This window comes from Panthera pardus, unplaced genomic scaffold (assembly GCF_024362965.1).
Source record: "Panthera pardus isolate Hobbes unplaced genomic scaffold, ASM2436296v1 HiC_scaffold_22, whole genome shotgun sequence".
Classification (NCBI taxonomy): Eukaryota; Metazoa; Chordata; class Mammalia; order Carnivora; family Felidae; genus Panthera; species Panthera pardus.
The window spans coordinates 60,720,675-60,748,306 of record NW_026526788.1 but is presented as its reverse complement, the minus strand read 5'-3'; the positions used below and the strand labels follow the sequence as shown (position 1 = coordinate 60,748,306).

The 27,632-nt window shown below is 36.4% G+C and overlaps 1 protein-coding gene and 1 pseudogene across 5 annotated transcripts in view; one reads left to right on the top strand and one right to left on the bottom strand.

Moving 5' to 3' along the window:
• Nucleotides 1-27,632, top strand: part of NT5C2 (5'-nucleotidase, cytosolic II) — a 144,926-nt gene that overhangs the window by 79,199 nt on the left and 38,095 nt on the right. For 4 of the 5 annotated variants that reach the window (XM_053909892.1, XM_019459301.2, XM_019459300.2 and 1 more), the window contains one exon: nt 18,983-19,056. In XM_053909892.1, the coding sequence (XP_053765867.1) occupies nt 18,983-19,056 (74 nt within the window). Of the gene's footprint in view, nt 1-13,959; nt 14,112-18,982; nt 19,057-27,632 lie in introns of those variants that run through there. The other variant, XM_019459304.2, reaches the window with a different exon arrangement.
• Nucleotides 23,021-23,794, bottom strand: LOC109272839 (40S ribosomal protein S3-like; annotated as a pseudogene).

Genomic DNA, 27,632 nt, shown 5'->3' with positions numbered 1-27,632 from the left:
TTTCATGAAAATATCTGTTGTTCTGTAAAGAGAACCCTGAATCTTCACAACATCAACATCTTTACTCATTTGCTCATTCTAATAATACATCTAGAATAGTTTCATAATTGATTTGCTCATACCATAACAAACAAACTTTTAAAAAGTTCAGAATTTGGGGCGCCTCGGTGGCTTAGTCAGTTAAGTGTCTGACTCTTGATTTCAGCTCACAGTTTGTGAGTTTGAGCCCCACATTGGGCTCTGCACTGTCAGTGTGGAGCCTGCTTGTGATTTGCTCTGTCTCCCTCTCTCTCTACCTCTCCTGCTTGCTCTCTCTCACACTGTCTCAAAATAAATAAATAAACTTAAAAAATTTTTTTTAAATAAAAAAAATAAAAAGTTCAGAATTTGTTGCATTACTTTTGCTTTCTTACTCTACCCTGCCAGTGACTAATAGTATGTAATCAGATGCCTGTTTTTTTTAAGTTATTTGGATTAGTTCTTTTTTGCTCTTTTTCTATACACTATGGTTAGGGTAGTTGTATGCAGTGAAATTAGGTTCATTTGTTTACTTTTTACTTGTATTTTTTTCTTCTTTCCATTCTTACTGATTTAATTGTATTATTTATCATTTAATATATAACGTTACATAATGCATCCTGTTTCATAACATCATATGTTATTCAATATACTAGTTCTGAGCTTAAGTTAAAGTTACACAAAAGGCATATCAGAAGTGTCAGTCTTATATATATTCCTCCTCAATAACTTTGGATATATTTTCTTTCTTTTTTTAAAAATATTTATTTTTGACAGAGAGAGAGACAGCATGAGCAGGGGAGGGGCAGAGAGAGAGGGAGACACAGAATCTGAAACAGGCTCCAGGCTCTGAGCTGTCAGCACAGAGCCTGATGCAGGGCTCAAACTCACGACCTGCGAGATCATGACCTGAGCCGAAGTCAGATGCTTAACTGACTGAGCCACCCAGGTGCCCCTCAAGGCTTTTTAAAAGAGAATTTTAGGGGCACCTGGGTGGCCCAGTTGGATGAGCATCCAACTGTTGATATTGGCTCATGTCATGATCCTGGGTTGTGGGATAGAGCCCCATGTCTGGCTCTGTACTAAGTGTGGAGCCTATTTGGGATTCTCTCTCTCTTCCCCCCCCCTTCTCCCTCAGCCACCACCCCCCCCCCCGCTCTTTCCCTACTTGTGCTCTCACTCTCTCTCTAAAATAAAAAAAAAAAAAAAGAAAATTTTAATTGTTAATACATCCATTCAGAAATTAAATTATTTCAGAAGTTAAACACAATAATCCCAAATTTTAATCTCTTTATTTATTTATTCATTTATTTTTATTTATTTTTATTTTTTAATTTTTTTAATTTTTTTAATGTTTTATTTTATTTTTGAGACAGAGAGAGACAGAGCATGAGCGGGGGAGGGTTAGGGAGAGAGGGAGACACAGAATCCGAAGCAGGCTCCAGGCTCTGAGCTGTCAGCACAGAGCCCGACGTGGGGCTCGAACTCACAGACGGTGAGATCATGACCTGAGCCGAAGTCGGAAGCTCAACTGACTGAGCCACCCAGGCGCCCCTATTCATTTATTTTTAAACTTTTATTTTTGAAAGAGAGAGAAAGAGAGAGTGCCAGAGAGGGAGGGGCAGAGAGAGAGGGAGACACAGAATCTGAAGCAGGCTCCAGGCTCTGAGCTGTCAACACAGAGCCCAATGCGGGCTTGAACCCACAAACCGTGAGATCATGACCTGAGCTGAAGTCGGATGCTTAACTGACTGAGCCACCCAAGTGCCCCCCAAATTTTAATCTCTTAATTATTTTTTTAACAGTGTTTAAAATTATTTAGGTGATAGACAAGTAAATTCTTTTTTGTTTTTAATGTTTGCTTATTTTTGAGGAGAGAGAGAGCACAGGGAAGGGGCAGAGAGAGAGAGGGAGACAGAGGATCCAAGTAGGCTCTGAGCTGTCAGCTCAGAGCCCAGTTGGGGGCTCGAACTCATGAACCGTGAGATCATGACTTGAACCAAAGTCAGACACTTAACCTACTTGGCAACCCAGATGCCCCTAAGTAAATTCCTTTTTTTTTTTTTTTTAATGTTTGTTTATTTTTGAGAGAGAGAAAGAGTGGAAGTGGGGGAGGGCAGAGAGAAAAACAGTATCCAAAGCAGGCTCCAGTCTCTGTGCTGTCAGCACAAGTAAATTCTTATTGTACAATATTCAGGAGTACAGAAATGCAGTGTGGAATATGAAAGTTCCCCTTCACTTTCCCTTTCATCCTCACACCTCTTTCTCACAGGTGAACACCATTAGTAGTTTGGAGATCATCTTTGTAGTCCCTTTTCAATACGTTTAGAATACATGCATATGTGTGCATTAAATTTTTTTTTTTTTTTTTTAACATTTATTCATTATTGAGAGACAGAGAGAGAGAGCACAAGCATGGGAGGGGCAGAGAGAGGGGGAGACACAGAATCTGAAACAGGCTCCAGGCTCTGAGCTGTCAGGACAGAGCCTGACTCAGGGCTCAAACTCACAAACCGTGGGATCATGACCTGAGCCAAAGTCCGACGCTTAAACTGACTGAGCCACCCAGGTGCCCCTGCATATGTGTGCTTTAATATGAACCTAGTCATTTATAGATTCTGGCCTTTTCATTCCTGATAATACTAGTCCAGGCTCTGGTCCTCATTGTCCTGGATTACTACAGTAACCCCAGTAGATCTCTTTGCCTTGTTCTCTTCAAATCCATTTTTTTTTTTTTTTGGTTGTTTTGTTTGTTTCCTAAATTCCACATAAGAGTGAAGTCATACGGTATTTGTCTTTCTAAGACTTGCTTACTTTGCTTAGCATTATACTCTCTAGCTCTATACTCTCTATACACTATACTGTCTAGCTCCATGTCGTTGTATACAGCAAGATTTCAATCTTTTTTCATAGCTGAAAATCTATTTTTAAAATCAAATTATCACTCTGATTAAAACCTTCAGTGGCATCACATTCTCTGTGCAATGGGATAAATTCTAAGCCCCTTAACATAACATTTGAGGTCCTGTAAGACTGACTCTTTTCTTTTCAATTTCATTTTGAGCAGTTCCCTGCCTCAAACTTTATTCCATTAATTCTGAGTTGAGTCTAGGGTTGTTTTTTTTTTTCGACACATCCTAATGTCTGTTAAGTTGCTTTTCATTCTTAGTTCCTCTTCTTTTGAAATGTTCTCCACTTACTCTTTTAGCCTGATTAACACCTGCTAATCTAATCCTTTTATCATGGTGATTAAGAGGCTGGACCTTAGGTTAGCATTTTGCATTATTCCGTTTAATTTCTTTAGAATCGCAGTATTTAACTCCTTTTTTTTTTTTAAACGTTTATTTATTTTTGAGACCGAGAGAGCATGAACGGGGAGGGGCAGAGAGAGAGGGAGACACAGAATCTGAAGCAGGGTCCAGGCTCTGAGCTGTCAGCACAGAGCCCGATGCAGGGCTTGAACTCACGGACCATGAGATCCTGACCTGAGCCTAAGTCAGACGCTCAACCGACTGAGCCCCCCAGGCGCCCCCACAGTATTTAACTTCTATAGTCTTGTTTTGTCATCTGTGAAATTGGAATAATATATACCTCAGAGTTATTTGAGATTAAATGAGATAATATAAAGTGCTTAGCACAATATCTGTTTAAAAAACAAGAACTTGGGCATTTTGTCTTTTCAGAAAGACTCAGGCAAGAGACTATAGATGCGTCTCTCTGTTGTGCATATCTCTAACACTGTAGTTACACACTGCTTTTAAGCTTTGTGAGTGGGTCTCCTCCCAGTTAGACTTTGAACTCCTTAAAATCAAGGGCTGCCATGTTTATCTTTGTATTATGGGTACCAGGCACATAGAGATTCAATAATATTTCTTGACTATCCATATGAAGTTTGAAAGAGCTAATCCTCTTCAAACAGTGCAGTATCATTTGCACAGGAAGCACATGTAAGTGTGTATACCCTTTGTCCAAGTGAGAATTTTTGTTTTCCCTTTCTCTGCAAGTAGTAAAGGCTTAAACTTAGTAATTACATTTATTTCCACCACACTGAGCTGTGATGCCACAAACTGAAAATCCAGGGAAGCCAGGGGAAATTGGCAGTCTTAAGGATTAGATCATTTTTCCCTATTCAGTTTGTGTTCCTGTATTTATGGAATTTGGTTTGAGGATGGTCGGTGAAAGTTCTTTATATTCATGTACAATTTGAAAATTGGATTAAAAAAATATTTCTCAAGAGATATTTTGGTGAGATAATGCTTGACAAGCTACCCAGTTGCTTTACTGTACCCCAACACTCGAAGTTTTTTGAGTGCTTACAAATGACGATAACCCTACCAGATGTTATCTGTCTTCTATAGGTAAAAAATCTGAGGCTTAGCATATATAACTTACTCAAGGTTCCAGAGCAGGAAAGTGGAGAAACTAGAATTTAAACCTAGTTGCTCCAGTGCTCATTCTTCTTCCATTACACCATACTGCTTTTCTAAATAAACTGAAAACAATTTTAGTTTGAATTTATAGCATTTAATAGTGCTTTTATTAAAAAAATTTATTCAAGTATACTTAACATACAGTGTTATTTTAGTTTCAGGTATAGTGCTTTTAGTTACTGGTGACTAAACATTTTAATGACTAATAGAAACCTTTATAGTAAGATATTTAGGTAATATTTAAAGAGATAATTTTTTTTAAGTTGTAATTCATGTAGTATTTCTTGAAGGTATGTATATTTTATTTTCAATTTGAATCACCAGTAGAAGGATTTACTTGACATCTCAGTTTTCTTAGACTTTCACACACTTGTTTATTTCTCCCCTTGTTGCATAATCCCCATGCATTATATTTGGTCAGGAGGAAGGAAATTTGCAGATGTTTGTCTTTTAAACTTCGACTTGCTCTGAAATTTGTAATTAACCTCTAGAATGTTCTGAATTTATCCCCCATATGCCAAAGATCTGTAAATTTCTTTCCACATGAGCTGAAATTTTCAGGTGATGGAGTAAAATATTTGTGAACACAGATGTTTTCCTTAAAAGCGGTTAATGATCAGGAAAAAAAGACCTCAGTGGAAATACTTTATATTCCTTCTGTAATATGATTGGCATATAAATACTTCCTTCCTCTGTAGTTCACATTGTTCATTTTCTAAGGGAGGAAATAACTAAATTGAGAATTAAGACATAGTATTATTTATCCTATTGATTTTTTTTTTTTTTTTCTCCCAGAGAAAACTAAAAATGATTTGGACTGACTAAGGCCACTCCATTCTGTGAAACTCATTGTTTGCTTACTATTGGCAGGCCTCATTAGGGGGTAAATTTGCTTTTTCTGTGTGTTTGCCTCTAATGATTCCTGTCTCTTAGGGGAACTTGTCATTTTCCTAACCTGGCCAGTCTTAAACAATTCAGACTATTAGTTATTTTTTCTGCCCTCCAATTTTTTCCTATTATTCTTAGGTTTTCAAGTATTTAAAGCTGAGGCTATTGGTCGCTGAGATATTGCCTGGTTAGGGTTCGGCATTGTGCCCGAATTTGTTGGGCCTCTCAGGGCCAGAGTTCTCTGTGCTTTAACAAATGAGCTACAGTTCTCAAAAGATCATTGAAGCTTGTTTGTTGATCCTGTATTCTCATCCAGAGGAAGTAGATCTTTGAGAATGTCTAAGGAAGGGTAAGTGAGTTTATTATTCTTTCTCCTTCATTTTTCTCAGTGAAAAAAATGTTCTAGTCATCTGTGAATTGGAAGATTAATAAGCAGTGTTACCAGCCGGACAGAGAAGGTAGAGGGAGAGATTGAAAGAAATTTAGCTGAAAGCTTACGTTGTTAATGCTTCACATATACTCTACTATAAAGTTTTACTATTGCTATTTTGAAAGACAGCATTGAGGGTTGATACTCTCCATAGGAATTTAGTGAGCTTTAAGCACGCTGTTTACTCTGTGGTAAACTGATTTTGTTTTTCTGCGGCAAGTGTTTATGAAAACTGGAAATAAATAGGGGTGTCTTTCCAAAGAATTTTATATAGACATGAGTGAAGTTTAAAAGCTCAAAGGCATTTTCAAATAATTTGTGCCTGTGGAAGATGTTGTGAAAGATTCAGTGAAAGGCGGCTTGTGATTTTGTTTCTTTCTGGGAAGTGTAGACAAAAAGTAATTTTGAATAGAATCCCCTATGCCTTTTTACTTTGCAATATAAAATAGTTCCATGTTAGGGTTTTCACTGTTTTTATATTATTGTTTCTTAAGCCTCAGAGTTTGAATTGCTACTGCTATTCTTTTTGTCACTACTATAATAGGTGACATGTAAGTTAATGATTGCATACTAATTATTTTACTCCTAACCTTCAAGCGTAACTAGACCTAGTTAATTTCAGAGACATTCTCTGGTTAAGTAGGACGCAGATCACAAAAAAAAATTTTTTAATACAGTAAATTTTAATTTTGATTTTCTGGAAGCTCTTAATTCTTTTTCTAGTTCTTTGTTCTATTAGAAATTTTGAATACTTTCAGGGCTCCATGTTTACAGTTTTTAAAAAATCTAATCGTGTTGATTTTGAGCAAACTAAAATTGGCCCACTTTACTGTAATTTGAAATCTCATTAGAGAACAACCATGGGCATAATAATTCTGTATTATTTTTAGAACTCTCATGACATCACTAGATTTGAAGTTTCTTTAAATGTGAAAATTAGAAAGAACTGCCTCTTTAGGGTTAGTATGTTTTCTTTCTAGTATCAGCTATACCTGCAGTTGTTAAACAATTTTTATGATAAAGATGATCACAGATGCTGGTAATATTGGCCCGTCTTGTACACATGATTGTTTATAAAGCTGGTTTGTAGATTTAAAAACAGTATTTTTAGGGGCACCTAGGTTGCTCAGTCAGTTAAGCATCCAGCTCTTGATTTCAGCTCGGGTCATGATCTTACAGTTCGTGAGTTCAAGCCGCACAGCGAGCTCTGCACTGACAGCATGGAGCTTGCTTGGGATTCTGTCTTTTCCCTACCTGTCTCTGCCCCTCCCCCACTCTCTTTCTCTAAACAGATAAACATTAAAAAATCAGTTAAAAAAAGAACTATATTTCTAGGTGCAGTCAAAATTCTTAGAAAGTAATTAGTATTAATTTTCTCCCTAAAGTGTGTGTTAGAATTAGTTAGAAAGAAATCTATATAAACCAAATGACACCATAAGGGTTGAGATATTCTTTTAGGTTTATTTCTAGGAGCCCCTGGGGCAATTTCCATGCTGTATGAATAGGTAATGAGCAAGTTCATTTTTTTAAATTATTTTTTTAACATTTATTTTTTAAAGACAGAGTACTAGTGGGGGAGGGGCAGAGAGAGAGAGAGAGAGAGAGAGAGAGAGAGAGAGACAGACAGAATCTGAAGCAGCCTCCAGGCTCTGAGCTGTGAGCACAGAGCCCGACACAGGGCTCGAACACATGAACTGTGAGATCATGACCTGAGCCGAAGCTGGGCGCTTAACCGACTGAGCTACCCAGGCACCCCTCACTTTTTTTTTTTTTTTTGAAGATTAGCTTTTATAGTTGCTTGCTTATTTATTTATTTATTTATTTGTTAATTAATTAATTAAAAGTAAGCTCTACCCCCAATGTGGGGCTTGAACTCATGATGCTGAACCATACTCTACCGACTAAGCTAGCTAGGCTCCCCTGAGCAAGTTCATTTGAAATGTATGGATAATATAAATGAAATCAGAGTTTATTCTCCTTTGCTGTTTTTAGAAATAAATGGATAAATTTTGTATTTTGGTATGAAAAGAATTCTAATATTCACAGTTTGTATATGTGTAATATTTAGACATAGATATCATTTGATATCTGTGAAATATTTTCCTAATGGTAATAGGAAAAGATTGTTATTAAGTTAAATCACCAAAAATTATACTTGAGCCTTATGTAAACCTGTGATATTGGAGACACTGTGGTATTAGTGTAAGAATAGTCATATATAGATCATGAAACCTAATAGGGACTTCATAGACCCTCACATACATAGTCAATTGATTTTTAACAGTGAGGCAAAGATAATTCAATGATTGGAATAACTGAACATTCATTCAGAAAAAAAGAGTCTTGACCTTTACCTCAAACCGTATATAAAAAATAACACAAAATGGATCTAGACCTAAATATAGAAGTAAAAAGTAAAGTGTAGGTGAAAATCTTCGTGATCTTGAATTAGCTAAAAATTTCTTGGAGAAAATACATAAAAACATGAAAATCAAAATTGTTCAATTGGGTTTCGTGAAAATTAAAAAAAAAAACCACAAAACTCTGCTATTTAAAAGACACCATTAAGAAAATGAAAAGGCAGGGCGCCTGGGTGGCTCAATTGGTTAAGCGTCCGACTTCAACTCAGGTCATGATCTCGTGGTTTGTGAGTTTGAGCCCCGCATTGGGCTCTGTGCTGACAGCTCGGAGCCTGGAGCCTGCTTTGTATTTTGTGTCTCCTCTTCTCTCTGCCTGCCCCTCCCATGCTCATGTTCTGTCTCTCTGTCTTTCAATAATAAATAAACATTAAAATTTAAAAAAAAAAACATGAAAAGGCAAGCCACAGACTGGGAGAAGATATTCTCAATACATATATATCTAATAAAGGACTTATGACCAAAATATATGAAGAATTCTCACAACACAACAATTAAGACAAACCCAGTTTAAAAATGGGCAAAAGATTTGAATAGATGTTCCACACAGAAAAAGAAATGGCCAATAGGCACTTGAAAAGATGCTCTACAGCATTAGTCATTAGGGAAATATGAATTAAAAAAACACAATGGGATACCATTGCAGACCCACTAGAATGACTAAAATTAAAAACACTGTAGGGGCGTCTGGGTGACTCAGTCGGTTAAGTGTCCTCAGGTCATGATCTCACTGTTTGGGAGTTTGAGCCCCGCGTGGGGCTCTGTGCTGACAGCTCAGAGATTGGAGCCTGCTTCGTATTCTGTGTCTCCTTTCTCTGCCCCTCCCCTGCTCATGCTCTGTCTCTCTCTCGGTCTTAAAATAAATAATCATTAAAAAAAAAAAACAAAACCCAAATACTGACAATATGGAGCACCTGGAACTCTTATGCCTTGCTGATGAGAATACAAAAGAGAAAAACGTTTGGGCAATGCCTTTTAAAGTTAAACATGACCGGGGTGCCTGGGTGGCTCAGTTGGTTGAGTGTCTGACTTCAACTCAGATCATGATCTCACAGTTTGTGAGTTTGAGCCCCACAAGGGGCTCACTGCTGTCAGTGCAGAGACCACTTTAAATCCTCTGCCTCCCTCTCTCTCTGCCTCCATTCATCCTTTCTCTCTCAAAAATGAATAAACATTAAATAAAAAAAAAAAAAACCAACCCACAACTATTATGTTAAACATACCTAGTAATTCCACTTATAGGTATTTACCCAAGAGAAATGAAAGCATATCTCCCAAACAGATTTGTATGTGAGTGTTTATAGCAACATTATTTATAATAGTAAAAAACTGGGAACTGCCCAAAGTATCTAGTAACTTAATGGATAGACAAATTGTGGTATATCCATAATATGGAATATTGCTCAGGAATAGAATAACTAATTTTGATACATGTAACAACATGAATGAGTATCAGAAATGTGCTAAGAAAGAAGAGGCCAGGCACAAACTATAGCTTATTTGATTCCATTTATATGAAAACTGTAGTGACAGAAAGTATAGATCAGTGGTAGCTTGGGGCAGAAGTCGGGGTGATATTGCAAAAAGACATGAGGGAGGGGTGTCTCGCTGGCTTGTTGGTCAAGCATGCAAGTCTTGATCTTGGGGTTTTGAGTTCAAGCCCCACGTTGGGTATAGAGATTACTTTAAAAATAAAATCTTTTAAAAAAGGGAGACTTGAAAGACCATTTGGGGTTGATTATGGTAGTTGTTACATAAGTGTGTATGATTGCCAGAATGCACCAAACTTTAAAATGGGTGAATTTTATGTTGAGTAAATGATACCTCAATAAAGTTGGTGGGGGATGAGACTTGAGAAGCTCCTCAACTTGCTTATTTAAAATTTTGTGAATAAAAAGGTTATTATTTATTCTTCTTTACGGGAATGTACTTGGGGGAATACAGATGATTTAGGATGTGTTATGCAGGAAAAATGCACTCTCCTAGTGTCATGATTGCTTCCTGATCCTTTAGAGTTGTTGGATCCTCTAGAGTAACTAGAGTTACTAGTGCTGCTTTCTATTAGGTAAGAGGTCAAAATGAGTTTTATCATTTGCTTTTATTTTAACTTCTAGATTTTGACCTCTCTTTTCCATTATAGCACAGTGAGTACAGTTGTTAAGTTTGCCTAATAACATTGGATAATCATACTTTCTTCTTACTTTTATTCTGCAAAATTTAACCTTTGTATTTTGCTCCATTTTATAAATTATTCTCCATACATTGGTCTTTGCTTTAAAAATTTGTGGAGAAAAAAATGAAAAAGAATTTAGAGGAAAATATGAAAAAAAGGATTGGAAAAATTTGTATTTATTTAGACTGAGGTTCTAGAACAGTAAATTTATATTCAGAAGTACTGATATTTTCTCTGGTGTCTCTCTTAATTTGTATATTCTTCATTTGCTAGTCTTCTCTTTTATTCCCCGCCATCTGCTCTCATTACTGCAGTTCCTTCATTTCGGAAAGAAGGTGAAAGGAATTTTAATGTCTCTTCCTTAAAGAGAATCTCCTTAAAGTGTGCTTTGAAAGCTTTACTGGTCATAGTATGACCAGTAAGTACTCTTAGTATTTTATACACATTTTTTTCACATCTAAACATGTCTGAAATTGGGCTGCATCTAGCAATATACCACCTAGAATTAAGTTGAGTTCTTCCAGATGATTTCATTTCTTTCAGTCACCTAAGGGCAATATTAACCATCCTAGCAATGTAAATGTGGACCACAAACTTACTACATGACTGTTCAAATTCTCAAAGGGAGGTTTTCCCCCCTGCCTTTAGACTGTGTCAGGGCTGAGATGTACAAATTTTCTTGTGTGTTTCTTCAGTGCTGTAGATTTATTTCTTCTTTTTCTTCATATTATGGGTATAGCTCTGTGGTATTGTAGCTTTATGAGGCTCTAACTTTTCTTGGGCATCCCTTCCACCCACCCCCACACCCTGCTTTTAGTGGCATATAATATGGGTGAGTTTTACAACTGATGGCCTCTTAAATTTTAATCATCTTTAATTTTGCTCTGTGCATGCCACCATAGTCACTTCTTTTCCCTGGAACATTTTTTTATTGAGTATTTGAATAAGAAAAGTGAATATTTAAAAAAACTTTTTAAAATGTTCTATTTATTTTTGAGAGAGAGAGAGAGAGACAGAGTACTAGCAAGGGAAGGGCAGAGGGATCGGGAAACACAGAATCCAGAGCAGGCTCCAGGTTATGAGCTGTCAGCACAGAGCCCTATGTGGGGCTTGAACTCTTGAACTGTGAGATCATGACCTGAGCCAGAGTCGGACGCTTAACCGACTGAGCCACCCAGGCGCCCCTTGTTGTTAATACTTTTTTTTTTTTTTAATTTTTTTAAATGTTTATTTATTCTTGAGAGACCGTGTGTCAGCTGGGGAGGGCAGAGAGAGAGGGGGAGACAGATCTGAAGCAGGCTCCAGGCCCTGAGCTGTCAGCACACAGACCGATGCGGGGCTCAAACTCATGAACTGCAGGATCATGACCTGAGCTGAAGTCGGTTGCTTGACCGACTGAGCCACCCAGGCGTCCTTGTTGTTCATACTTTTAAATCACAGGGTGCTGTTCTTCTGGCATAAAGTGATAAATAAAGTGTATCCCTCCTTAGGGTGTTCCTTAGAGAAAATATTCAGATAAATTAGTAGATTAATGGCTGAAGTTTATGAAAACAAAAACTAATATTACTTAAATGATCTTTGCTTTTTTAAAATCTAGTCCCCAATTTTTCTGTTGTGTCTGTATAGGAGTGGTATTTGAATATCAGTTTTTAGGACTCCATTTCATAAATTAGAAAGTTCTTACCTATATATATATATTATATCACCAGGCATACTTTTTATTGAAGGATAGAGACAAAGACAGGTCTTGGCATTATGTTTTTTAAATAACAGCTTTATAGAAATATAGTTCACATACCATTCAATTCACCCTTTTAAAGTGTACAATTCAGTGGTTTTAGGATAGTCAGAGTTGTGCGACCAATACCACTGTCTAATTTTAGAACACTTTTATTACCCCCAAAAGAAACCCAGTTCTCAGTTAAATATTGTCTCTATTCTTTACAGGGCCCTGTGCTAGGTTTTGGGAAGTTAGTAAATCCTGGCCACAAAGGTTATAATCTAGTGAATAAGAGAACTACCCATATATTTTATATATGTGACAAAATATACTACATGCCAAAATAACATTTGAATATTCAAACCTCTTACATGGATTACAACTTTATAATCTCTTTCACTAAGTACAAAAGTAATCTGAGACCCAGAAACATCACTGTCAGATAGTTCTGTGGCATAGCCGGAATAGTTTCTTGAAGAAATCACTTGAGATTGTTGCATCTTAAAAAATTAGAGATAACTGAGGAGGACATTTCAGGTATAGGGAACAGCATAAACAAAGCCTCAGGGCACCTTTAGGAAATAGCAAGTAGTTCATTTTGATTATTAGAGCAAAAGCTGCATGATGTGGATCAACGTGAGATAAAAGTGATTTTGGAAAGATGGTAAAAAGCTTTGAACTCCTGGAACATACAGAAACATGTGTTAGTTTGGGTAGGTAGGGAGGAATGTCTAAAGGTTATTAATATTAAGTAGGAAAGCAACATGGGCTTTAGGAGTTTGAGCTTTAGGACAGTGCTTCTTAAATTATCAGTGATGAGGGACCAGGTTTTTTTTTTTGTTTTAATTCCAATCTTGTCAAAGTATACGTTTATAAAATATAATAAAAATGAATTACTAGGAAAATGAGGAGATGTGTAAGTTTACTTTTTTTTTTTTAATGTATGTTTTTTGAGAGAGAGCGTGAGATTTCTAACCGACTGAGCCACCCAGGCACCCACCCCTACATTTTTTATTATTACATTCAACAAATGTAAAATTTTCACATTTGCTATAAAAGTTTCTAAATACTTGCGATTTCTGTATGTGTCATGTCATGGGTTAGTAACGACTATTCACAGGCCAGCATTCGTCTGTAGATCACATACCACTCTTTGGGTAACACTACTTGAAAGCAGTCAATCTGGCCATTACTGTGCAGGCAGAGCAATTCATAGGTGATTGCTAAGAGTTAATGAGTTAATAAGGACCTGGACAAATTGTTAGCAGTATGAAATGGATGATCTGGATTCCATAGACATTTGAAAATTTAAATTAAGGCACATGAGATAATATGGATTTGAGGGAGAGGAAAGAGTAAAAAGATATTAACTAGATTTTAGGCTTGAGTGGTAAAATGAGAATGCCAAAAGCAGAAATAGAAACTAATTTGGGAAGAAAGACACTAAATTAGATTTTCAGCAGAAATCCACACTGTAGCATATTTTTATTAAGTAAACATACACACATAGTCACTCACAGAGAGACATTGGTTCATAATCTAAATTTGCACTCTCAAAAAAGCACTTGTAACTTCTTTTCTTTGATTGCAACAGACTTTGAGTATATGATTACACAAACCCATAACCAAAATATACCCAAGGTTTTGTACTTGTATCTTTAGTCTCATTTGTTGTTGCAGTAACTGTTGTTGGGCCCTTGGCCAGGAAATTGTGACTCGTAGGTGGGGGGAGGAGCTAGGGATAAAGTTCACCATCGCCAAAGAAACTCTATTCCAAATGGATTTGTGCGGGGCAACAGTGATATCCAATGACAAGTTAAATTAGACACAGAAGAGTTTTCTCCAACACTGTCTCAGAAGATACGTGTTGTTAGAGGGACTTGATTCAGACCAGAACAGTCTTTTTGAAGTTAGGTTCAAGTTACACAAAAATAAATTGTACTAGGGACTTGAAGAAGAATTTTGTTATGTGACTTCAAGAACTAATTGACTCATAGTTTCACACATTGCAGAACGGCAACCAGTGACAGATGAGGTAATGCTGCTTTGAATTATGAGTTAAATCTCAAAACCACTAAGAGTTTGCTATTTACAAAATTCCAAATTTAGTAAATTGCATGTTCACGTTCCTTAACCATGAGGATATTAGATCTCTGTTCTTAAAGCAATTAGTCTTATTTCTTATGGTTAATATCTATATTTACTTGGATAGAATTTCTTTAAGTTTTATGCCTTATTGTAGTGGAATATGATGATAAAAGCTGTTATTTGTGTTTCTGTTGAAATCTGTGCCTGGTTTTATAGTGCTCCTATGTGTTCTTTCCTAAAGATCATTTCTCTTGATAATGCTCAAATCTGTATCTTGCAAATGCCTTACTATGTAGGAATTTCTGCCTCATAATTGCATTGTAAGGTTGGATGCTTAGGTCAGTCACACTTTCTAGAATGCAGAGTTTGTGTTTTATTTAAAGCAAGCTTTGGAAAGTTAATTTCACAACTGTATTCACATTCTTGAAGTGGAGCTCTACAGTGGAGTGTGTTCCACTGGTTAATAATTTAGAAAAGTGACACAAGTAAATTGACATTGGCAAAGATAGAGTCAAGGTCCTGGGACCAATAGAAATTTTTGAGTTCTCTAAGCAGGTATTATCTTTTTGTTATAAATATATGGTGGGACAGTGACCCAGTCTTTTAACTGATACAATACCTAATACTTTGGTTACAGTAATAAAGAATAGTGATTAGTTTGAGGCCAAGAGATTGTTTCTCTTGAAGACTGTATCCTGGAGACATGATATTTCTGGCTGTAGGCTGCCTCTCTTCTGAAGTCAGTGCATACTTTGAGCATTTGGTTGTTTATGATCTTTGTAAATCTTAGCATATATATTATTATAGTTTTCTTTGATCCACCTGTTCCCTTTTGTCATTATAACTTTACTTAATACACTTTAGATATTTGCACATGAATTAGATTTAATTCCCTATTGCCTTTTCCTCCCATGTTTTTATAGCATAAGTTAGGGAAAGAAGAGATGAAAATCTATGTGAAGTTTTTCTTTTGTTTCATAATAGAAATGAGAAGGGGAGACAGAAGTGATGGTTTCTTTCTTAAATTCAGGAATTGTTTCTGTGAATGAGGTTACTTATTTTGAATGAAAAAGGAAAGATAAAAGGGGTATTTGGTGGAAGATCTTCATAGGACATCTTATTTCCTAAGATTAGGCATCTAAAAAGTCTTTTCTCACTCAGGCTACTCCCTCAAGAACAGCTTTGGGAATATGTCACATAGTGGTACCAGCCTTGTACCAGGCTTTCAACAAATGTGCTGATTGAATAAAGTGACAAGTTAATCAAAGAGGAAAGAGTGCAATTTGATGGATATTTAGCAGTGATTATTTTGGCAAAACAATAGATTTTAATATTCCCAATATATGTGATTCCAAGAGTTTGTATGGATAATCCTTAAGGGGCATTATGATCTTCGTATCCTTAAAAAAATGTGATGAGGAGTACAGGCTTAATTTTTCTTCTGACCAAGAAAGAAACTGTGGTAAGCTATTTTGCTGGGTCTGTTGGTAGTTTCTTTCTACGTTTAGCACTGATTGAACGATATTAGCAAAGTCTGGGTTTTTCCCTGTGATTTTAGCTCTGTCTGAAACCGGCTCACATCATTCTTCTATCAGAAACAAAGCTGTTTCTTTTATTATGTGTCCCAACGTATATCCCTCCTGGGTTGTATCACAAGGAAGAATAATCTTCCCAGTCCGTTCCTGCCTGAATTCCCATAGAATATTTTAGGCATGTCAGCTGTTTGGGCTCTGATCAAGGATTTGATGCAGTTGGCCTCTGGCCTGAACGGAGAGTGTGTTTGAAAAGCTTAAGCTTCAGTGGCAACATTTGGTTTCCAGAGTTAGAATCATTACTTTGTGTCTTCTCCCTCTTGTGCTGCCTTCAGAAGGATTTATGTAACTGGGAAAAGGTGATGATAAAGTAGATGCTTTTATTAGTAAAAGCAGGGTGACATTTGATGAAGTGGTGGAAGGGTCTTGGTGATATATTTGTGGTTATGGGGGTGTTTAAAAAATTTGGATGGGGGGCGCCTGGGTGGCTCGGTCGGTTAAGCGTCCGACTAAGGCTCAGGTCATGATCTCACGGTCCGTGGGTTCGAGCCCCGCGTCGGGCTCTGTGCTGACAGCTCAGAGCCTGGAGCCTGTTTCAGATTCTGCGTCTCCCTCTCTCTGTGACCCTCCCCCGTTCATGCTCTGTCTCTCTCTGTCTCAAAAATAAATAAACGTTAAAAAAAAAAAATTAAAAAAAAAATTTGGATGGGTGTCATTTATCTTGTAGTTCCTTGTATCTTTCAGCTACCCACTAGTCGTCTGTCCCCCTCCTATCCATAAGAAAGGACCTATATTAAGGCAACTTAAAATAGGAAGCCAGAGCACCAAACAGGTCTAATTAAGGGAAAAGAAGCCCCAAGAAAAGGGAAAAAAAAAAATACGTATCTGCAGAGGAAGCCAAAAATGCAAAGGACTAGTTTTAGATATACATCATGTGCAAAGAACATTTTTACAATAATTTAGGGTAAGAGATGAATTATTAATAGGCCTGATAGGTACTTTTTATATAAAACATGGTTCACCATTGGTCAGTGGCAAAACTAATATACAGCACTCAGTATTACCTAGATTCTAAACAATGACTTTCATATACAACTCATCTGTACTTAGTAGATAAAGTAGTTAAAGCATAATTGATGTACATAATCCCATTAGAGAAATAGAGTGTTAATCTACAGTGTTACAGAGATAAGGAGCTAAATACCAATACTGGCATTAATTCTCAGGATTTAGTTCTCAGGAACTAAGGGTTTTATAGAGCTGCATTTAGAATTCATATATATACGTTCTGAGATGAGAGGAAAAGTTCTCTGTTAAAATTTAAAATAGTAATATATGAGTTGCTGAAGAGTAAAAAAAAAATCATGGGGTACATGGGTGGCTCAGTTTGTTAAGTGTATGACTCTTGGTTTCGGCTCAGGTCATGATCTCACAGTTTCGTGGGTTTAAGCCCTGCATCGGGCTCTGTGCTGGCAGTATGGAGTCTGCTTGGGATTCTCTCTCTCTCCCTCTCTTTCTGTCCCTCTCCCACTCACGCTGCCTCTGTCTCTCTCAAAATAAATAAACTTAAAAAATTTTTTTAATTCAAAATATCACTGCCTAAAATTGGTTCCCAAACTCTTCAGTATCCCATCAGTTAAAATGCAGAACATTCATCCCTTCCTGCACTCTTGTCCTTACTTATATATAGTAGAAAACATACGTAAATTCAACATTTTTAAGTGATGAAGTATCAGTAGAAGATCTAGTATCTTCTTTTTGTGCCCAGTGGAGTCTTTTGTATCCCCTGGTACAGTCTCTCCTCTTGGGAGATTATTGACCTATACGTCATTAATAGGGGAGCCCAGACCAGGCATCTTTATTTTTATCAATTTTTCTAGGTGATTTGTAGCATTCTTATTTCTCACAGTTACTTATAAAATGAAGGCAAAGAAAAGGTTTGATAATAAGAGGCTATCAAGCTGGGGATCAGATGGAAAGGATTTTTTTATTTTCAGAAATGATTAGAACTTACCCCAGAATATCATCATGGTGATTGATGATTTACCATGCTATTACAGTTTTTTCCCTGTGTCTTCAAAAATGATTTCTGAAATTTGAAACTGATTATTTCATTTCCTCAAAATCTGTAATTTGTCCTTGTCTGCCCAATAAAGTCCATACTTTAACGTGGCATACAGAATCTTCGTGATTTTGATTCCTAACCTTTTAGCTTTTTTTTTTTTTTAATATTTATTTAGTTATTTTGAGGTAGAGAGCAAGAGCGGGGGAAGGGCAAAGGGAGAGGGAGAATCCCAAGCTGGTTCCACAGGGTCAGCCTAGAGCCCAATGCGTGGCTCAGTCTCATCAACCACGAGATCTTGACCTGAGCCTAAATCAAGAATCTGATGCTTAACCTGCTGCTCCACCTAGGTACCTCTAGTTTCATAGCTTTTATTGCCCTTTCCCTCCTACCCCTGACCTTCTGGAAAACCTCCTTTTGCAAAAACAAACGGAAAAGCAAAACCAAAGCAAACTCCCTCAACTCCAGCCACTGTAAATGTTTTTATAGTTCACTATAAACCTTGTCCTGGCCTGATTAATCTGCCTGGATTGCCTTTCTTGCTTTGTCCAAATGGAAAACTTCTACTGATTGCTTAAGATTCAGCTCAGACATCTCTTCTGGTCCCCAAAGAACTGGTGCTGTCTCTCCTCTGTCTTATTGTATAGCAATTATTGAATTGCTAAAATTATTTGTGTATAAGTCTTTCTCCTGCTAGGCTGAATTTCCTCAAGGATAGAGATTGCAAATTAAAATAGAGGTTCCATGAGGGCAGGTACTCTTTTGTTCACTGTGTATCATGTACCTTGTTGGGGATAAAGTAGGCATTCAATATTGGAATGAATCTATATATATTTATATCTTTAGTATCTGGCACATGGTAGGCTTTAAATGAGCCTCTGCTTATTAAATAAATTACAAATGAATGAGTGAATGTATTATAAAATCTCAGGCATAAACTTATCTTGGTGGGTCAGACTTAGAAAAGGAGAAATCTTCTCTGAAATCTTCACGTGGCATTGTTAACACCAAGACACAATAAGAAAATACATGTTTTTCCATATACTACCTGATTTCACTTATGGTATAAGAAAGACTTGAATAATTTTTTTTATGAATCTAAGTATTGGTGTTTAAGTGAAGAAAAAATCTAGAAAGATAGCCAAATAATTTCATTAAATTAGGAATTTTTTTTTGGTTTGTCTCAGTATTAATTGAGATATTATTTTTTGTTCCTTGTTTTAGGGTGTTTGTGAACCGAAGTTTAGCCATGGAAAAAATAAAGTGTTTTGGTTTTGATATGGATTACACACTTGCTGGTGAGTAGCACTTTTTGATTGCTTAAGAACTTCTGGTTTAGACATAACACAGTGGGTCTACAGCAGGCAATTAATAAACACTCCTTGATTTAATCATATATTTAGCTACCAGAAGCTCTTGTTATCAAAGCTCTTTCCATTGATATTTATGACTATTGAAATTACCAGTTATCCTTGAGATTTAGATGGTAAAGATAAGTAGAGCTAAATTACTTTAGATACCCTGGTAAGAAATAATGCAGTGACATTATACATTAATGTGTGTATTAGGGCACTTTTGGCTTTTACTTTATTGAACTATTCTTCACGGATGGAATTTTGTATCTTTTGCTCTACCTAAGGAAAACTTTTATCAGCTAAAATGTTTAATGTTATTCTTAAGACAAATGGATTGCAAATATGCTATGTAAAGACTTTTTTAAAAATTAGAGCTGTTCGCTTTGTTCATTATCAGATAGACTTTAAACACAGCACTGTGCTGTTTCTCCCTTCCTGTCTCTGATATATATTTAAAATAATCAATGTATTAGTCATTAGTTGCAAGATCTTTTCAGAACTTAGGATGTTTTTATTGAAATATTTGCATCTGGTGAAAATGTCATTTAATTTAAGAAGTAGTAGGGGTGGAGGACTGAGTTGAGTGCATATTCATATATGTATGTGCATGCATGTGTGTACTGCCATGACACCTGGAAAAGAATCTTTCAGAAATTTTCTCTAAAAAATACTGTCTTTATGCAAAAATCTTAAAATATATAAATTCACTTATCTTCAGAAACCTTTCATATAACAGTATTAGAAAACTGAGTTCCATCTCATATCTCAATTTGATGTTCAGTTTAGGCTAGTAAATGAATAATAATAAATACATGTTATAATAATATAATAATGCAAAAATGAACACATGCAGTTTATAGGTAATTGACACATAGATGTGGCCATGACATCTACCAGACAACTTATATATTAAAAATATACACTGACTTGGTTTGAATTTTCCTTTCTTTCCTTTATACTCTTTGTTATTTATTTGATTTTCTATTGCCTTACAGTTGTTTTTACAGCATTTTTATTCTTTTATATTTTTTAATTAGACACAGACATTTTTAGGAGCACTTGTCAGAAAGCAGGTGGAAATACTGTACTTTCTAAGGGTAGATCTTTCTGTCCAAATTGGGAGAAAATCCTACAATCTCTCCCCTTTCTAGAATTTTACCTTTCAAGGGAAAGGAATGGCGAGATATTACCTAAAACAGAGATAGAAGTTAATGGGATCAAAAGTGACAGATTTTTTTCCCCCTTGGTTATTAAGACAGTCTCAATGTATTGAAATAGTTTTGATTTCAATTTGATTTATTGAAAACCTGTAGGTTCCAGACACGTTTTGTTACTGAGCTTTGAGATAATATAGTTATTCCCACAGAATATTGAAAAAACAAATTTTCTTGTTTAATGAAGAAGTTACTGAATCTTAGTCTCTAAACTTTAAAGATACCTTATAATTTCTTCTTTTTATTTGCTTTTTTGTTTTTTTTTTGTAATCCGACTTCATATTTTAATGCTTACTCTTACTGTAGACACTAATATATTTATATATAAAGATAATATGAATTATTAACAATTATTAAGTGCTTATTATGTGCTGAGCCCTATTCTAAATGTTCTATATAGATTATCTCATTTAATACATGGATTATCTCATTCACATAATTTACTTAATATTACAAAAACCCTACGAGGCAGATACTGCTATTGTCTTCATTTTACAGATGATAAGACATTAAGGACTTTGTCCAAGGAAGTTTAGCTGTGATATACCTGAACTGAGATTCAAACCTAAGCATACATTTATATGTGTGAGTGCGTGTACACACACACCTGTTTATGTATATGATAAGTTTAAATTAATCATTTTGAATAATGACAGTTTATAGTGAGGTATAATTTCAAAGTGCTAATAAGCTCCTCACCTTAAACAAACAAACCAGGAATTAAGCCTACTTTAAGTAGTCCCCCTTGAGAGACTGTACATCATTTCAGTAGTTCAATGTTGGATGAAAAACATTGTTAGTCTTATGGTGCTGCCTTCATAAAGCACATAGGGAAACAAGTTTATTGGCTTTATACTGTCACCTGTTTTCCAGAATGGTATACATTAAATTTATCTGAGAATAACTTGTTATTTAAAAAAACCTCACACCCTTGAAGTGCTAAGGACTTTTCACCAGAACAACGTGCCATGAAGTATGGAGACAAGATTAAAAGAAGTGTTTTTTGAAAGCTTTGAGTATTTTGGGATAAACATCATTGGAATAAGTGTAATAGCCTCACAGGATAAGTTCTTGGAAAGGATCTGTATTCTTTCTGAAACCTCATCTGAGACATTGTCTTCTCTGTAGTCCTGACACCTTAGTACATCATTTCCTGAGAGCAATTTATATATCATTTGCAGCTCTTGTTTGCTTGCCTGTCTCCCCATTGGCTTGTGAGTTCTTCAAGGGCAAGGGCTTTCTTTTTCACGTTTATATCCGATGTGTTGCCAAACTTGGCATGTAGTAGGTGCCCAGTAAAAATATATATTGAATGAACAATTTGGGTACGTAGGTTTTAATATGTCAGTTTAAGAATCACTGTACTTTATTAAAATAAAAACTTAAATAAATTAAAAAACTTAAAAAAAAAAAAGACCTAAATTTGAGATCTGAAACCATAAAAATCCTAGAAGAGAGCACAGGCAGTAATTTCTCTGACATTGGCCTTAGCAACATTTTTCTAGATAGGTCCCCTGAGGCAAGGGAAACAAAAGGAAAAATACACTATGAGGATTACGTCAAAATAAAAAGCTTCTGCACAGCGAAGAAAACAGTCAACAAAACTAAAAGGCACCTACTAGATGGGAGAAGATATTTCCAAATGACATCTGATAAAGGGTTAGTATCCAAAATATATAAAGAACTTATAAAACCCAACATCTAAAACACAAATAATCTACACTTGATTTTAGCCAAAAGGCCGAGAAGCGATAAAAACACAAATAATCTAATTTAAAATGGGCAGAAGACATGAACAACCATTTCTCCAGAGGCATACAGGTAACCAACAGACCCATGAAAAGATGCTTAACATACTCATCACCAAGGATATGGAAATCAAAACTACAGTGACATATTACCTCACACCTGTCAAAATGGCTAAAACAAAAAACACAGAAACAACAGGTGTTGGCGAGGATGTGGAGAAAAAGGATCCCCCCTGTGCATTGGTGTAATGCAAACCTGTGCAGCCAATGTGGAAAATAGTATGAAGGTTCCTCAAACTTAAAATCCAGGAATTACACTACTAGATATTTACCCAAAGAATACAAAAACACTAATTCAAAGGATACATGCACCTCTATGTTTATAGCAGCATTATTTATAATAGCCAAATTATGAAAAGCAGCCCAAGTGTCCATCGACTGATGAATGGAAAAAGAAGATGTGGTATGTGTATATGTGTGTGTATACACACACACACACACACACACACACATACACACACAATGGAATATTATTCAGTCATCATAAAGAATGAAATATTGCCATTTGCAATGACATGAATGGAGCTAGAGCATATAATGCTAAGTGAAATAAGTCAGAGAAAGACAAATACCATAGGATTTCACTCATGTGGAATTTAAGAAACAAATGAGCAAAGGAAAAACAAACAAACCAAGAAACAGACTTTTACCTTTAGAGAACAAACTGATGGTTGCCAGAGGAGAGGAGGATAAAGGAAGGGACGGGTAAAATAGGGGATGGAGATTAGGGACTGCACTTGTTATGAGCACTGGGTGATTAAAATAAAAACTTAAAATTAATTAATTAAAAACTAAAAAAAAAAAAATCACAGTATTTGTTTACCCAGTATAAAAATATGCACTATTCAAGTGGAATACTTTTTTTTCTTTTTCAAAGATTTTATTACAGGTCTTTACAGGGCAAAATCCAAACTCCAGGTTCAGCTGCCCAGGAGAGGAGACCCTGTTATGTTGTGGGTGCCAGCTGCAGCACAGCAGGCAGCTCTGGCTTCCCACCCTTCTGTTCCGAGATGGGGGTGGTGGGATGGATCTCATCTTTGGGTTCCACAGTGCTCACATGATCTGGCAGGGGCTTCTTAGGGCCGGCCATTCTTACCACTTGGGTCCCAGGGAAGCATGATCTTCACTTTGATGCCCAGCACACCTTGTCTGAGCAGCACAGGGCACACAGCAGTGTCAAGGTAGTAGTTAACAGGGTCCCCACTTTGAATCATCAGGCCATCCACAAACTTCATGGATTAGCCCACTGTCCTTGGAGCTTCCCAGACACCATGACCTCACAGCCTTTGGTTCCACTCACCATGATGAATCGCAGCACACCATAGCAGTCCCTCCACACAAGGAGGCCTCCTAGGAGTTTGTAATACAGAGACTGCCTGGGCAATAGCACATAGACCTCTTGTGGCCACTTTTTCAGCATAATGCTCTACATTGCCCTCAGGGAAACCAAATCTTTTCTGAACCACAGCAGCCGATTCTCGGATCTGCCAGCCCTTCTCACCCAGAACATTCTGTGTCCTGGTGGCCAGGATAATGATTTTTTGTCCTGGTTGATGTAACTTGGACCTCAACCCCAGAGTAGCCATCTTCAGCCAGCTCCCAAGTGAGAAATTCATTCAGTTCAGCTTTGAAGATGCCATCAGCAATAGACTTCCTCTTCTTGGAAATTTGCACCATCTTGCTGCTGCACACTGCTGAAAGGAAAGACCAAGTGGAATACTTTTAAATATGAACTTATGTTTTTAATTTTAAAATAATAGTAAGTTACATATGATAAAACACATGCATTTTAGGTATATAGATTTAGTTCGACAAAATGTATACATGTGTAACTACTACCACAATTAGGATAAAGGATATTTCCATCACTCCAAAAAGTTCCCTCATTGCCTCTTTGAAGTCAGTTCTCCCTTCTACCCTGCCATTTGCCTCAGGGCTTTTCATCATTGTAGATTAATTTTGCCCTTTTCAGAATTTCATATAAATGGAGTCATACAGTATATACTCTTGTGTCTGGCCTCTTTTGCTCAACATAATGTTTTTGTGATGCATTGATGATGTTTTTTGTCTGTCAGTAAGCAGTTCATTCCTCCTTTTTTCTTACCCTCAACATTTTAAAACTTTATTTTGAAATAATTTTAGACTTATGAAAGAGCTGCAAAAATAATAGTTGGCTTCTATTCTCTTCTTGTAAAAAAGATTTTCTAAAGTTTATTTATTTTTGAGAGAGAGACCGAGAGAGAGAGAGCGCAAGCGCAAGCAGGAGAGGGCCAGAGAGAGAGAAGGAGACACAGAAACCGAACGAAGCTGGCTCCAGGCTCTGAGCGGTCAGCACAGAGCCTGATGTGAGTCTCGAAGCCATGAACTGTGAGATCATGACCTGAGCCAAAGTTAGATGCTCAACCAACTGAGACACCCAGGCACCCCTTCTCTTTTTTTTTTTTGTTAATGTTTTGTTTTGTTTTGTTTTGTTTTGAGAGAGCAAGCGAGCAGGGAGGGGCAGAGAGAGAGGGAGACAGAGAATCCAAAGCAGGCAGGCTCTTCACTGCCACCACAAAGCCCAACATCAGGCTCAAACCCATGAACCGTGAGATCATGATGTAGGCTGAAGTTGGATGTTCAACTGACTGAGCCACCCAGATGCCCCAGCCTCTATTCTCTTCTGATGGTGACCTCTTATTTAATATAGTTGACCACAGTACAATTATAAGAACTAAGAAATTAACATTAGTACAATACTACTAATTGAAATATAGCCTTTATTCAGTTTTTGCAAAATTTCCCACTAATATTCTTTAACCCAGTCTAAGATCCCACATTGCATTTGGTTCTCATTTTTCCTTAGTGTCTTCTGTGACAGTCCCGTCTTTCATTATTGTGACACTTTTGGTTAGATACTTTTGTAGAATCTTCTACAATTTGGGTTTGTCTGATGTTTTTTCACATGATGTATTATGCACATTTGTGAAGAATACTACAGAAATGGTGTATTCTTTTCAGACCATAATACCAGTAAGTCTTATTACTAGTGATTTTAACCCGTCAGCATTATAAAATTATCCTGTTTCTCTTTAAACTTTACTTTTTTTGGAGGAGGAAGCCAAGTAGTAGTCCATTGCATGTGCATAGGTTTTCCCTGCTATCGGAAGTAGAGTGTTCTCTGAAACTATTTGTAAGCTGAAATGTCGTAAAGCGAAGAAACAGTTACCCTTAATTTATATGGAAGAAAATTGGGGGCATTTCCAGATCCTCAAAGTAACTGTTCTTAGGCTTTTCTGATACTGTAAAACACATGTTGCTAATGAATACACAAAATAAATTGAGCTAAAGCACAGTAGCTTACAGACACAATTGAAAGTCATGGTGGCTTGATGCTAAGATATTAAGTCACAGGGAAGGAGTGTCACGGAGCCACTCTTGGTGCTTGTGGTATGAACTGCCTCTGCAAGGGCTGGCTGCAAAACAAATGCTGAATGCCAGTTTTGCTTTTCGCTTTTTTCATAAAAGCAAAAATCCTCTTCAGATTTATTTCAGTTAGCAAAAACAGGTACAAATATAGGTCCTTTGTCAAGGTTAAGTGGCATAACTTGAACTTTCAAAAAGTAGGGGATACCTGTATACAATTTGTTTATTCATTTATCTGTTGATGGACGTTTGAGTCGTTTCATTTTGGGCTACTGTGAATAAAACTGCTACGAACAGTAGTATACTACAAGTCTTTTTGTGGGTGTATATTCTTATTTCCTCTGGGTAAATACCTAGGAGTACAATTGCCAGATTATATGTTTACCTTATAGGAAACAAACAAATGGTTTTTCAAAGTAGTCGTGCCATTTTAAAGTCTCACCCAGGAAACATGAGAATTCTGCTTGCTCCAAGCTTTTTTTATGTTTGATATTGTCTGTCCTTTGAATTTTAGCCATTCAGATGAACGTGTAGTGTTATCACTGTGATTTTACTTTGTATTTCCTGATAAATAGTGATGTTGAAAATCTTCATGTGGTTATTGGCTACTTAATTTCTTTTGTGAAGTGCCTATTCAGATGCCTATCTTTTAATTGGGTTGTTTGTCCTTTTATTTTTATTTTTAAATTTTTTTAAAAAGGCAATCTTTTTTTTTTTTTTTTTTAAATTTATTTTGAGAGAGAGAGCGTGCACGCCAGCGAGGGAGGGGCGGGTGGGGGAGGAGAATCCCAAGCAGGCTCCACACTGTCAGTGCAGAGCTTGTTGTGGGGCTTGAACCCATGAACCGTGAGATCATGACCTGAGCTGAAGTCAGGAGTCGGACACTTAACCAACTGAGTCACCCAGGTGCCCCAGGTTGTTTTTTTGTTGAGTTGTAGAAGTTCTTTTTTTTTTTTTTTTTTAAGTTTATGCATTTATTTTTGAGAGAGTGAAACCGTGCAGCAGGGGAAGGGCAGAGAGAAGAGAGAGGTAAAGAGAGAATCTTAAGCCGACTCTACACTCAGTGCAGAGCCTGATGTCAGGTCCAAACTCACAAATCATGAGATCATGACCTGAGCCAGAATCAACTGAGCCACCCAGCACCCCAAGAGGATTTCTTGACCAGTTTGTAGAGAATTGACATCTTAACTGCATTGAGTCTTCGAGTCCAGGAACATGATACATTGTGCCATTTACCTAATCTTCTTTAGTATCTCTTAGCAATGTTTCATCTTTTTTGGTATAAAGGTCTTATACATTTTTATCTGTTAAGTATTTCCTATTTTTTATGTAGTTGTAAATGGTGGTTGAAATTTCATTTTCTATTAGTTTGTTGCTGGCATTTAGAAATAACAGCTCATTTTTGTATATTGTCTTTGAATCCTGTAACTTTCTAAATTCACTTATTCTAGTAGTTCTTTTATACACTTCTTAGAGTTATCTACATATATAATCAGATTATCTGCAAATCACTTTTATTTCTAATCTTTATATCTTACTAAAAATTTTTTTTTGCCTTCTTGCACTAAAACCTTAGTACTATGTTGAATAGAGGTGTTGAGAATGGACCTCTTTACTGTATTCTTGATCTTAGGGAGAGAGAATGTTCAGTTTTTCACCATTAAGTATAATATTAGTTGTAGGTTTTTTGTAAATGCTTTTTATCGGTTGGAAAGTTTCTTTTTATTCTTAGTTTTCTGGGAGTTTTAACATGAGTGATAAATTTCATCAAATGTTTTTCTGCCTCTGTTGAGAAGATCCAAGGATGAATTACACTGAATGATTTCTGAATGTTAAACCAACTTTGCATTCCTGGAGTAAATACCACTTGGTTAAGTACTATTCTATGTATTGGCAAATTTGATTTGCTGCTATTTTGTTGAGGATTTTTGCGTTTTGTCCATGAGGAGCATTGGTTTATAGTTGTCTTGTAATGTCTCTTGAATTTTGGTTTTGGTATAATTCTGGCCTCATAAAATGAGTTTGGGAATTGTTCCCCTTTACTATTTCTCAAAGTTTGGGTAGAATTGACATTATTTTTTCCTTAAGTATT